This window comes from Sinohyriopsis cumingii, chromosome 3 (genome assembly GCF_028554795.1).
Source record: "Sinohyriopsis cumingii isolate HCF-2022 chromosome 3, ASM2855479v2, whole genome shotgun sequence".
NCBI classification, from domain to species: domain Eukaryota; kingdom Metazoa; phylum Mollusca; class Bivalvia; order Unionida; family Unionidae; genus Sinohyriopsis; species Sinohyriopsis cumingii.
This window is the reverse complement of record NC_142963.1, coordinates 24,981,383-24,996,149: the sequence shown is the minus strand read 5'-3', so window position 1 is coordinate 24,996,149 and position 14,767 is coordinate 24,981,383. Positions and strand designations below refer to the sequence as shown.

Genomic DNA, 14,767 nt, shown 5'->3' with positions numbered 1-14,767 from the left:
AGAAAGCACAGAACAATATTGATAGATGTACAAAGAAAGGAACAGATTATGCTCAGAATTACTTAACAGATTAATGCATAGAGGTGACATCTGTCAAAGATGTTGATTTCACTAGAGCTATAAGAAAGTGTATCAGGAAGAGAGAGAGATATTGAAGTTTAGATAATATTGATATATAACCATTTCTTCCTCCTCTCCATTTTTCTTTGGTAAAGGGGGAGGTCTCCCTTAAGATACAATCCTGTCATCAGCTCTCCTTAAATTGTACATAGGGAAACAAATTTGGAATTTCTCTTTTTTATTCAGAGATATTTAACCAGTGAATAAAGGTGCTGATGGAATAAATGAAATTAGCATAGAATGGGAGATATGGCAGATTTCAAACTGTTTATCACCTTGTGTAAGTTAGAAGAAAATTTTGAGTAGGACTGGGTGTAGTCTGTTGTTTCCTTCTTCTCTAACAAATACAAGTACCTGTGGCTGCAGCAGTCTTTTATATGTGCAGGAAATAAAATGATCTAGATTTTGTTGGTATTCAACCTTATTCCCATGCCCAGATTTGCTCTAGATGACCTTTCCTTTGCATGAGGAAATTGCATCATTTCTTCTGTTTTGAAGATACCATTGTAATGTATTCCAAGTGTAACTGAGACGTGAAACTGGTAATAATATGTATTCAAATCATTCATGTTGTACAAAACAAGGGGAGTTAAATGGAACCACCATTAAATGGCCTAAATCATTGGATGAAACTCACTGCAACCAACAGGTAGTCTGTTTGAATGTATTGTTGATATCTTCATCAATGAGAATTGCATATAAATATATGATAACTAAATGATCTGTAGTCTGCATACTGGAAATGCAACCAAGAATGTCAACATACATAAAAGGGCATTGCCTACCTTCCAAACATGGAAAGACCATCAAGTTCATATGAGTATCGTTAGGTATCGTATCACATTCTGCATATTGTGAATCTTGTTGATATGCTGCACAAATGTATTGTTTCACTCCTACTGAGATGACACTGTATGGTGCAAAATAACCAGGATTGTATTATATCCACGTATGACACTATCTCGCAAATTAAGATTATTTGACAATATATTCCAAGCAAGTGCAAAAGACATCATTTTGCTAGCTTGGATTACAAAAAATATTATTGAAGCAAGTTATTGCTGTGTATACTGTTTACCCTGTAAACATTAATGCCTGTTTGTGTCAAATATGACTAATGATGGTAAGCAAATCGAAGCCCCAGGTGGTGAATAAAAACAAAGACAGAGATGCCATAAACTCTTGTTTGAACTAACTCAATTACTGACAGGATATCAAATACAAATATTTTATTATAAAGCAAGCTGACCATAGAAGACAATTTTGAATTTCTTTAAGTGTGCCAATATTCTTTTTTTTTCTCACTACCATGTGAGCTGACATATGGAAGCCAACTTTGCTGCCTTTTTGCTGGTATTCACGAGAAATTTTTAAAGTAAATTGAAACAATGGAACAGCTTTTAAAGTGACATAATTTAGTGTTTCGTGCATGGACATGGATGACAGCATTTCCCAGAAGATTTGGAGGAGAAAATAGAAACACATTTCACGAATTTGTGAAGGCCAGAATAGAAGATGATTTCTCTGACAATATGATCATTAACATGGATTATCTTGGACTGTCGATAAGAAGTTGGTTAAAAGTGGGAGAATTTGCACGACTGGTGCAGAAAAAATCCTACTTTAGTCCCTGCAGTTTCTGCTTCAGATGTGTTGTCTCTAGTGATAATTTTTCATGTCACGAGGAAGCTAAAAAAATATTCATGCTCCAAAAGTATGGATCGTACATGTGAAGGAGAAGGGTTGGGTGATTAAAGTGTTTTATCTCAAGTTCATGCTTTATCTCAAGTAGACACTTTACTATTTTTCTTAAATAAAATTTAGGTATGAGTGCATTTTCTGACATGCAGTTTTTTAATGATATAAAAGGTGACCTACAACAATGGCTCAAACAATCAACACGTCCTAGAACTTACAGTGCACAAAAAAAATACATAAAAATTAATTTATGTTGTCCCAACAAATAGTGTCCCAATATATATGGTAAATATGGTAGATCAGTTTCTGAATGACTTTGGTGTTTCGACTTTGTGAATACTGATACTCATTTTTTTTTTCCAGTACAAGGATGTATTTTACTTGTTAAAGCTAGGGTGGATAACAAAGGACAATCATATATTCTCCCATAATCTTCCTGGCATGCTTTTAAACCCGACACAGACGTCGTAGTAATATGACTGATTTTTTTTAAAATGCTGTTTTTTAAAATGCTATGTTAAAAATCCAAATCACAGACAGATTCAACCAGACGACTCCTTGTCTGTAAGTCTTTTCGATGTCCACTCAGTTCAGTAGAGCACAGATTTTGGTAAGACCCATTGATTTTCACGCTAGTTTCTCATTTGCTATTTTTGCAGACTGAGCTAAAAAATTAGGACAGCCTGATGCCTGGGGCCTCACTAAATCTAGATCCAGGCCCCACTCTTGTTTTAAGTGCATTGCTAGTGGGGGGAAAAAAAATACCTAATTTTCATGGAAGAAACCTAGAGCACGCTGTTGAAAGCTGCATTTTCATTTTGAAGTTCTGTAATGACATTGGTATATTAATAACCTAGGCTTTATTAATGAGTTACCTTGCATCTGATTGGGTGTTGGGGTTCTCCACCAGATTTTGAAAGTTGCAGACCAGTACTTGTTCCATGCAAAAAAACAGGTAAAGTGAACATTGAATGGTAGAGAGATAGTTTATCTATGTTGACCTCTTACATTACTCCAGGATCTTACTTAGTAAAATGGTAAACTGTTATGTAAGCAACAGCGTACAAGATGAGTAATACCAGTCCCACTTGGGCCTTGGTCTGCATTTTGCATGAGGAATATTGTAGAATACATTTTTTTTTTAATTTCAAAGGTGTGAAGTGTAAAGCGTGTTACTGTTATTGTCTTGCTTGCAAAACCATGTGAAATTGAAGATGTCAACTGACACTGTATCACAGAGTTTTTCTGCTCATGCTATTTTGACGAAGTTGTGCAAGTGTTGTGCGTAATTTACATGCATTCTTTTTATATTGCAGTTTAATTGTTCAGTTCTTGAAAAATGTCTGGCGCTCCACCACCTTACCCAGGAGGAGAGAAAGGACAAGGTATGTTCCCTGAAGTTAATGAATATTTTGTCAAAGTGTTGTTTCTTTTTCAGTGCTTCTTCCACTGCTTTACATTTATCTTTCAAAAAATGATGTTTGAAGTTCAAAGTCCATAAAATCTTTGGTTTATGGTAATGGTTTTTGCTTATGTGTATAGTTTTAACTGCTTTTAAAGCTTGCAAAACCTTTATTCATTATGCACTTTTGGCTGAAGTTTTAGATGCATGTACGTAATGCATTTTGCATATCTATACCTACCTTATTTTGGTGTGTATAATGTGCATCCCAACTTTCTACACAAGTGTGAACCTTTAATGTAGAACCACCATATAAATTACATGTGATACCATATAATGCATTTTAAAATCATGACAATTTTGATCCATTTCATAACATGACAAGAGTCAGCCATTTTGGATAGTGCATTGATAACACTGGACAACAAATTTTTACAAAAGTCATGTTACTGAAATAAAATTAGTCAATTCTTATCAATTTTTATGTGCTGAACACGAATATGACAGTCAAATTGCAAAATTGGCTCTAGTTTTTTTGTAATCTGCAAGAAATTAATGTTTGCATAACGAAATGCATTCCAATAGTAAAAGGTCAACTGTAATAGCCTACCTATAAAAAATCAAGTCATTGACTACATCTTAGATTTCTTCGCCTGTCTCTTGTACAGCTGTTCGGGAGCATCTCTGAGGAGTGTCCAGCAGTAGTCAGCCAGCATTGTAGTGGACCATTTTCCCTGGTATCTTTGTTCCATTGTTGCGATATCTTGATGAAAACGTTCGCCGTGTTCATCACTAACAATACCACAGTTGCTAGGAAAGAAATCCAAATGGGAATGAAGGAAGTGAATCTTTAGAGACATATTGCAGCCAAGTTTCTTATACTTCATCAACATGTCTTCTACTAGTTCCTTATAGTTTTCTGCCCTAACATTTCCGAGGAAGTTTGTAGAAACTAGGCGAAAAGCATTCCATGCTTGTTTCGCGTCACCTTCCAGCAAGTTGTTGAACCGGTCATCTTTGAAAAGCTCTCGAATCTGAGGACCCACAAAAACTCCCTCTTTAATCTTTGCTTCGCTGAGTCGAGGGAATTTTTCATGCAGGTATCGGAATGCTGGCAAAGTCCGGTCAATGGCTTTCACGAAGTTCTTCATCAAACCTAGTTTGATGTGAAGGGGTGGTAGCAAGATTTTCTGAGCCTCAACCAGAGCTGGGTGTTGGATATTCTTCTCTCCAATGGCTACATTCTGCCTGTGAGTCCATTCCTTCCTCATGTAGTGCATTTCCCTTGCTCGGCTATCCCACTCGCATAAGAAACACATGTATTTTGTATATCCTTGCTGCAGTCCCATTAAAAGGGCAACTACCTTCAAATCACCACAGAGGTGCCAGCTGTACTTGTTATACTCAATGGAATTCAGTAGCTGCCTTAAGTTATCGTATGTCTCTTTCATGTGGACAGCATACGCTACTGGAATAGATGGAAGAATGTTTCCATTGTGCAAAAGCACAGCCTTGAGACTCAGTTTCGAAGAGTCCACAAATAGTCTCCATTCTTGTGGGTCATGAGTGATTTTTAAAGCATTCAAGAGGCCCTCAATATCGGAACAGAATATCAGATTACTTTCCTTTCTGAAGAAAGGCTCCAATTGCTGGTGGCGCTTTCGATATGCAGTAATTGTGACATCTTCTTCTAGAAGATTCCATTGTTGGAGTCTTGATCCTAGCAATTCTGCCTTGTTCTTTGATAAGTCCAAATCACGAATCAGGTCATTTAGTTCTTCCTGTGTTATTCTGTGTGGGGTTGATGATGCACCACAGTGAAAATCTGGATCACTGCATGCTGATGGACCAGGAGAAGAACAGGTCGACTCACCTTTGTCTTCGTCAGATGAATCAAGAGAATATTCTGCTGGAGGTTCTGGAATAGGAAGTCCCTCACCATGTGGAACTGGTCTCAATGCAGACGGAATGTTTGGGTAGACTATTCTCGACTTCTTTCGCTTCGTTATTCCGCCGGAAAGAGGAGGAACCAAGCAGAAGTAACAGTCATTTAGGTGGTTGCTTGGCTCTCTCCACACCATTGGGACTGCAAACGGCATTGATGACCTTTTGCAATTCAACCACTGTGAAAGCTGTGTTGTACATGTAGCACAGCATATATGCGGAGCCCAAGGCTTGTCTTGGTCACCAACCTTGCATCCGAAGTAAAGATGATATGCCTTCTTCACTTGAGAATTGATACTTTTTTTCTGGTTGGCAAATGTCACTTCCCCACAAATATAGCAAAAATTGTATGCGGTATTAACACACTTTCGAGGCATTACTGTTCTTTATTGTATGTAAATGGATAAAATAATAAGTTTTATGTAACAGTAGCTTGAACTGTCTCGCACAACGTCTAAAATATTTTAAATGCTGAACCTATCTGATTGGGCTTTATATAGTACACTGCTTACGTCAGCTTCAGCAGCCGCCTGGCATTAGTATAATAGGCCTACACATGTATAGTACACTGCTGACGTCAACTTACTTCAGCAGCCGCATGGCATTAGTATTGCATTGCATCAGAAAATGATGCAATCAACTGTGGACGATGTGAGCATGATGGTATTATGCAATGTTACATCATTATTCCGGATGTTGCTGCAGTCCTACTGGAGAAATTTACACAGTGAAACATAGAAAATGAGGTATATGAATATCTTCAAAACGAGAGCCAATACAAATTTTTCACGGTTATATTCGTGTTCGGCACACCAAAATACTACAGATTAGGGCCTTTTCAAGTCAGTAATGATTTCACTGTTGACCAGTGTAATCATTTGATAATTGCAGTTGCATCAAGTGATAAATGAAGGGAAGATTTCCATTGGTCAGAACATAACCAATATGATCAGACCCACTTGCATTTATTTCTGTATACTTTATACTAACTTATTATATGCAAAGTAATTCATGTAAACACTGAACTGGAAGGCATATATACCACATAACATTAAAATAAAATAAAAATGGTGGATGTACATTTTGTTTAGAAAATTGAATAAATTTATTTGATAGAATCAAATACACATCTTTACTGTTTATCTAAACTCTCTCTTTGACTAGATTTGAAATAGAAAAGCTGGGAAACTCAAAATCTGCCAAGAACTTTAGGGGCTGCAGCACTTTCACTGCAGCTTGTTACAAATTTTAAACTAGAGGTAAATGGATATAGGGGCTGGGAGGATGGGGTGTTGAAAGTCTAACATATAACAATTGGATTCAGAGTCCTACAATGTAGGATGCTGACCTTGATAGATTTGGGGGTGTGTGTGGAAGTTCCACTATGCCCCCCATCGTAACTGTCAGTGTCGATGTCTTGCACTGTTTGACTCTTGGACCCACTTCACTACAACCATTTACCGATCATCTTTAATTTCATTTGTAAGTACCCCCTGTAGGTAGCCTAAACTGTTCAGCGAATAGGGGTCAAATTATTGTTACTTTCTGGTTTAAAAAGAAATGGGATCCAAGACTGACCCTGTGTTATAAGCAGGTTCTTGAGTTATCAGGTCACAAGGTAGCAAGGGGGTAGTGTAGTTCCAAAGATATATTAGGTACTATGATTTAAGATGAGAAAAATATAAGAACCAAGTATATTTTCCAATGATTTTTTTTTCTTTCTTCTGACTTTATACATTAATTATTGTTTTACGTGGTGTCAGTTTAACTGTAACAGACTAGACATAATTACAAAAATGTCACATAAGGGGCCATCCATTTAGTAAGTATGCATGGGGGGGGTAACCCAGATGCATACGCTTGCCTATGGGTGGGTCTACTGATAATGTACGTATGCATAGGAATGGGGTATGGGTGAAACCTCGATAATAATTTGTGTAATATGTAACCTGTTCAGCTAGGTTCAGTCTGCATTTGAATTTTAGCAGACACTAGACAAACTGTTTAAAGTTACACAGCTTATTTCTTTGATGCAGCCAGACATTCAACGTCAGTGGACTGTCTGTTTTATTATTAAACACATTAATATTATTATCCTTTATGGTTTCTGCGTGAATTAAATATAGGCAGATCTATAGAATTCGGGGGTGGCTGTGCATCTTGCGTATGTACGCAGTGGTTGGTGTAAAAAAAAATAAGGGTATGCATGCGTACGGGGGGCGGGGGTCAAGCTTTGCCATATTTTTTCATACATACTAAATGGATGACCCCTAAATGTGCATCTGATGAGAATATTACATTGCTTGAATTCAAAGTTTTGTATGTCAATTGAAACAAGTATAAATTATTAGCTACACGTTTACTGAATATTGAACATTTACTTGTATGGTAATCATATATTTTGTTCCACTGAAAACCTTGTAATGACCTTATATTGAGTTTATGAAGCACTGAGCATTGTATAAAGAAATATAAAATACTATGATTGAAGCCAAGAGATAAAATTAAGAATCAAGCTTATTTTCCAGATTGATAAAATTGAATTGACACATTAATTGATTAGTATAACTGTGTAGGAAGAACCCAAGAAAGACCCAGTAAGAACCACCAATCCAATGGAAAAGTACTTGTTTATTTAAAATATTCATTGGAATTGCTAAAGTGCTCATTGACTTTAGAATTTTTGTGAACTCGGTCAAAGACATTCTGGATTGCATTATTCTGTTACATCACAACACTCAAGACTACTGGAATTCATTTGGAACATTCTATATTTTGGACTTGTGATAGGACACTGTGGGTTTTGGGAATTTAATTCACAAAACTATAAGCGTCTCTTGAGTTTTAGCATTAAAAAAATTTTCACACTAGTTTAAAAAGTGTCATAAGGGAGTAAGTACTGTAAGTGTCAGTTTCAGCCCATAATGAGATCCAGATAAAACTTGTATAAATAAATTCTGCCCATCTCTCTTCCTTAAATATTCATTTGATTTTTATTCAGGATTCCTTTTAATAAAGAAAATTAACAATTACATTGCTTATTGTTTTCTTCTTTGTTGTGGTACCTATATTCATGGATTAAAGGCATTTAGGCAAAAATGCTCCTATTATGCATATTGCTGACAAATATTTATCTTGAATCATGCCTTTACATGCAAGGTGCATTCAAGTCCATGATAAGACTGATAAAACTTTTGTTTTGAATCAATGTATAAATGATGTATATACATGTATTTCAATTAGGTTTAATTGATTACCTCTGACCCCATTTCATTTAAAACTATTCATGATTGTATATGTTGTCACTGACTTTCTGTCATATTCACCAGAATCACCACAGAAAAGGCAATTTGTTGATCAATTTTTCATCCAAAAATGTAGTGCGCACGTTTTGTATAATACTAGCTGAATGTTGATACTATATAGAGAAGAATTCCACAGCAATCAGACGCATTTCTATACATTAAAACTCGTACAAAGTAGACAAATATGCATGCTCTGATATATCCATAAATCCATATTAACTAATCTTACACATGTCAAGCATGTGTAAAATCTTACATATCACATGAATAAATGTGCTAGTTTACTACGAAGTAACCTATTAGCGAATGACAAAATTTATTATGACCACAAGCTAACAATCGACATAATTCTCTACATGTTACTCAAGCTTATTTCTCAAATATGCATGTAAATTAAACACCACAAAGGTAATTCTACGTACTGAATGATTATAGTAATTAAGTATGCATACTACACATAATTATAATTACAATGCCATAATATTCTGCAAAAATCAAGTAAATAACTCACTGACCTTTACGAAGCTGTGTCTTTCCTTGGAATCTCCTAAGTTTTACCGCCAAATTACGAGTGGCTTCCATGGAGTAACCCTATATTGCTCAACAGTCTTCCTAGGCGAGACTATAGTTTTGCTTGATAGTTAAAAGTTATAATTTGAATTGAATTTGTTATCACAATTCTGATTAGGTGTCGCTTTGATTCAATCCAGTCAAACTTAGTGGACAATGTCCTTCTCACAGTCTGTCCATGTGGAGACGGATTTAGAACACGTCCTGTTTCCCCCTCATGGGTTCCTCTGATCTTAAGACTAAGCTGTAAATTATAGGTGGAAAGTTGCACTATCTAACGCCTGTGCCGATTCAAGATGCCGGATCTTCTCTGGTCATGATAACCTTACGTAAGAGATTAACTCAAGCCTGCAGCAATGTAGACCTCAGACCATGGCTTGTAATAATGCCATAGTTTATACATGACTTATTAACTCGGGCTGAGCAAATGTGACACCCATTTTTCTTTTCTTTTCAGTCTAAAGTTATTTTGACTAATTGTCACACCACTGTACAATTTGCCCATCCTAGACCGACATGTGGTTTCCTTGTTTTCTATTTATAGCAGCAGTATATGATGTTTCCAAGAAAACGGGTTTCATTCACAGATTAAAAAATGGTGCCAGATGCTAGGAGAAAAAGTCTTCATCATTGTGTGGGTTTTATATAACAAACATTTTTAGAAGAGATGGAGATTTTTAAACTTGATTAAGAAAGGGACAAATTAAATGCACTTTACAAACTTAAAATCAATTCAAGTGTGATGTAATACAGCACACAGATTGAGCACATTGTCATGCTCATTCCAGAAGTGAACTTTATTGTCATTTGGCAAAAGTTAGATAAGCATGCTAGTTAAAATCAGTGTTGTATATAATTAATTTGTCAGTATGTTTTGTATTTGTATTCTGGTACTGATCCACGTTGTTTTCCAATTTGTGACAAAGTTTACCAACTGCAGATCCAAGTCAGTAGTAAAAAATAAATGTACATTTTTCATAGAGTTTTATGGCATTTACACTTTTTATGCTCAGATTTGCCTTCTTTGCCACTTATATTAACAATAATTACACTTATACCTCACTAGGTGTTGGCATGTATGTAGAACATGTGTCATGAGAACTAATAGCTAAAGTTTTATACAGCCATACTAACAAACAGGTTACTATTACCTGTATAATGCATGACTGATATCATTATAATGGAATTATATTCTGATATGACAGGTGGCTGCTCTATAAATCATAATTCTAAAATATAGATAATTGCTGTTTCTGATGAATGATAAATAATCACATCACCTATCATATTCTCAAAATTTCTTTATAATTTAACTCGATCCAGAAGTATATGTTATGTCGCTTTGGTCCAAGTTATGACAATGAAATTGAAAGTTGGCATGAAAAAATTGTCCCCAGAAGACAAGTTAAGTTGGGAGCATGTGTGCTGTTTTGCAAGTTCATATGTGTTTTCACATATTGTGCATTTGCGTATTTTTGTTCTTATTCCTTGTGGTCTTGGTATTTTGGACCCAGTTTCAATAAATTGACATTCATCAAAATTGATTTGTGCATGCATCTCTATCAAAGTAATTCAGCCATACCAAGATTAAGTCACGATGACTTTAATTTCATGCTCCAGTGACTTTTGCATTTTCAGATGTTCATTAAAATACCAGTGTTTTGGATATTTTGGATCCCATCTTACCTACACTTTTAAAAAAAACCACCTGGAATGCAGATAATCTTACTTAGGGTAACTTGTTCAGACAAACACTAGGTCAGCATGACCCAGTTTTCATACTTGCATAACTTTTTCATTTTCAGCTATTTGTTGTTGTTACTCACTTCATATCCAGGACCCTATTTCAACCTGTGAAAAGTGGTATGTCTGTGGATCTTAGAGTAAATCAGCTTTACCAGATCTTGGTCAATATGACCTACTTTTCATGTTTGAATAATTTTCTGCTCTTACAGCCATGCTACACCCTAAGTATCTTGGAGCCAGTTTCACATATACACATGGATACATCTTGACAATAGTAGCACAACCATATTAAAACTGTCAGTTTTCATAATTTTGAATTTTCTGCTATTTTGAATCCTGTATCACCAATACTAAAAAATTACGTAAATGACATAAGATTGAGTTGCTTTCATATTTACTGTCGGATGTTCATTGCCAGTGACCAAAATTTCATACTTTAATGACTTTCATATTATCTGCTATTCGTGCATATCACATTTAGTATATGGTCTCCCTATTTCATCTACACTCATGAAAGTATGTTTTTCAATTTATGTTATGGAAGGTAACTCAACCATATGAAGAGTAGGTCACTGCAGCCAGTTTGTCATGATCATGATTGTTCAGGTATCAGTTCACTACATGCTTAACATCTTGGGGTCTGTTCACCTATACATGGAAAATTGATATGTGAATGCAACTGGAGGAGAGTACTTCAACCTAACCGAAACTGGTTACTTTTGACATGATTTTTGGATGTAATGATTCTGTTTTCAGCAATTGTTGGGCTGTGTCTATCTTTAACCCATTTATATCCAAATGACTTTTTTTTATCCTATGCACTAATAAAATTATATTGATGCACATTAATTAATAGTAGAGTAGTAGATATTGCAGTAATATTTGCTACCTCCACATTGTGTGTCAGTCATTAGCTTGGATCACTTTGTTTTGTTATAATAAGGAAATACTTGTAGAGAAGTGTTTATTTTGTATATTTTTATTTTTATTTCAGGTGCCCCAGCTTATGGACAACCAGGTACGCATTTGCATGATGGACTTCTGCCTTTCGTCTGAACTCTTCTATGCACCTACTTATACTAATCCAAAAGAAACATATAAACCTACATATTACTGCCATGATTTTTAATAAAAAAAAATATTTTTATAACAAAATTGTCTTTAATTGCAGCTGATAGAAAATGCATTCAGAGAGAGTTTGTAATGTTTATTATTTTTAGTTCTTTGTCATATCAAGAGGTCTTGGTTGTAAAACAAAAATGGTGCCAAAATGACATCAGTATGTGCCACAGCAGCTGTCTGAAAATCTTTTTATTGCCGAAGAATGTAATTATAAAACACCACTCCATCGATAACTCACACCATAACTCGCGAACAAGCTTACAACGCGGGTTCAGACGTGGATCCCATTTTGTAAAACAGAAGAAGAAAAAATGATCGCTATTTGTTGAACTTGAAGAAAATTGCAATCAAAATTGGTAATGGAAAGTTGGATGTATCGCTTGTTTAAGAAATATCAGATTAAAAAATAGGTCATACAATTTCTTACATTTTCCTTCCAAACGACATTCCTAGTACACTGCAGTTAACAATATAAATACAAATTAAATAAAAATTTTACCAATTGAAATTTGTTGGGTCTCTGAGAACCTAATTAAGTGCCGACCATGTTTTGATAACTGACTTCTGGAAGTATTTGTAGTATTGTTGCACTAAATTAAAAGCTGGCCTCCTTTTTATTATCACGTTAATTATGTCTTTTGAATCAAATAAAGGAGGTGGAATAAAAGAAAAGACAAAAGGCATGTAAATCCTACAAACTTAAAATCTAGCAGCCCCCGGTTGTATGTCGGGTGAGTTCACTTAATTTGATCAATCGACAGTTATAACTGTTATTATGTATGTAAGATAAACTACCTTAAATTAACCGACTCTTTCAAAACTGTGATCAAAGATAACAAGGTAGCCAATTGAAATAAATACTTCGTAAAATAAAGAGCTTGATTTCACAGATATGGACCAGTGTGGGCAAGCGAGTTTCAGAGAATTCTTGAAGTGGCACTTAGAGATATCCTCGAGGATGATAAGAAGTTTCATTATTAATTCCAATGAAACCATGACATCAATATTGTGCTAATTGAGCAATACAAAAATTGAGTTTCAACGTAGACAGGTGTCTCGCAAAATAAATGTCAAGTGTTTTTGAGGGGGGAAAATGGATCTTGTTTGGTGGTGTATCAACAGTTAGTCTAGTTCCCTGCTCTGTGGACTCGCGATTTGGCAGGATAATATTAAACTCCAATATGGGAACCAGACTCATCAAGAAAACGAAAGGCAGTGACATATTACACAGATTTTTTCGCATATACGTGATGGTTGATGAAACAAGTTAAAACGATTTTGAAAATAAATGTTATTTAAACAAAACAACGAACAACTTCATTAGAAAAAGCGTGTTATAAAAAATTATCGACGTGGCTGTAAAATGAGGATTCAGTCAATAAACAGCCCAGTTTCCTAATGCCACTCTTTCCTAAGTGATTTTTTCAATTTTTGGCAGTCCCTCAGTAAATCGCGTCTCGCTTATAGTGCGGTCTATGTTTGTGGACCCCGTTCTGTAGTTATAAGGAAGAAAGTGTCTTGTCTTAATTCCTGGAAATTGCTTTGGCCAGTTGAAAATTACTCCCATCTAGAGACTCTTGCTTGTTTTTGTTATAATAAGGAAATCAGTTGTTTAGAACTTTGTGACTTGGGTACATTTATAGGACGACACATCTTCTGATTACACTTTGCAGATTGTTCATTTGTTTATTTTGTATATTTTTATTTTTATTTCAGGTGTCCCAGCTTATGGACAACCAGGTACACATTTACGTGATAGACTACTGCCTTTCATCTGAACTTTTCTATGCACCTACATATAGTAATCTAAAAAGAAACATACAAACCTACATATTACTGCCACAATTTTGGGTTTTTATTTTTATAACAAATTTGTATCTTTAATGGCATTTTATAGAAAAAAACATTCAGAGAGTTTGTAATGCTTATTTATTTTTAGTTCTTTGTCAGATCAAGAGGTCTTGGTTGTAAAACAGAAATGGTGCCAGTATGACATTAGTATGTTCGCCACAGCAAATAAATTTGAAAATCTTTTTGTTGCTGAAGAATGTAATTATAATTGATGGTTTCAACACTTGGTATTTATAAGGAAGAAATTGTCTTATCTTGAATCCCTGGAAATTGATTTGGCCAGTTGAAAAAATTACTCCTATCTAGAAACTCTTGTTTGTTTTTGTTATGATAAGGAAATCACATGTTTAGATTTGTGAAATGGATACATGTCCATTTATAGGAAGACTCATCTTCTGATTACACTTTGCAGATTGTTCATTTGTTTATTTTGTATATTTTTATCTTTACTTCAGGTGCCCCAGCTTATGGACAACCAGGTACACATTTACGTGATAGACTACTGCCTTTCATCTGAACTTTTCTATGCACCTACATATAGTAATCTAAAAAGAAACATACAAACCTACATAATACTGCTATGATTTGGTTTTTTTTTAAAATTTTTATTACAAATCTCTTTAATTACTGTGACCCAGATTGTAGTATATTCAACTATTTTCGTCAGTACATATTAACCTATTTCAGTGAATGGTAATTGTATCCAATCTTTAGCCATTTCATGATTTTGGAGCTACCAGTAGTTATTGTCCAGGAGTAGATCCTTTCCTCTCCCTGCCATCTCTGTAGTGAAAAAGTGGGTGTGGCCTCTTTTGAAAGGTACTATTGGGTGAAAATGTAATATTTTATTACTAGATAAAGAGACTGTCTCTCTGATATTAACACTTTAGCTACGACTGATGCATCTAAGCATCACCTGTAAATAGCTCCTGAACCCCACTGATGCATATATGCAGTGTCGATAAGCCTTGTTTACTACCCCAGTGTCGTATCTATGCAGACGTGACCG

The 14,767-nt window shown here is 35.2% G+C and overlaps 1 protein-coding gene across 9 annotated transcripts in view; it reads left to right on the top strand.

Annotated features, from left to right (window-relative positions):
• LOC149802558 (lipopolysaccharide-induced tumor necrosis factor-alpha factor homolog) overlaps nt 1–14,767 on the top strand; it is a 98,807-nt gene that overhangs the window by 3,735 nt on the left and 80,305 nt on the right. For all 9 annotated transcript variants that reach the window (XM_089951817.1, XM_089951813.1, XM_089951814.1 and 6 more), the window contains exons 2-5: nt 3,135–3,203; nt 11,780–11,803; nt 13,624–13,647; nt 14,214–14,237. In XM_089951817.1, coding sequence (XP_089807943.1) covers nt 3,158–3,203; nt 11,780–11,803; nt 13,624–13,647; nt 14,214–14,237 — 118 coding nt within the window. In that variant the 5' untranslated portion in view covers nt 3,135–3,157. The remainder of the gene's footprint in view (nt 1–3,134; nt 3,204–11,779; nt 11,804–13,623; nt 13,648–14,213; nt 14,238–14,767) is intronic.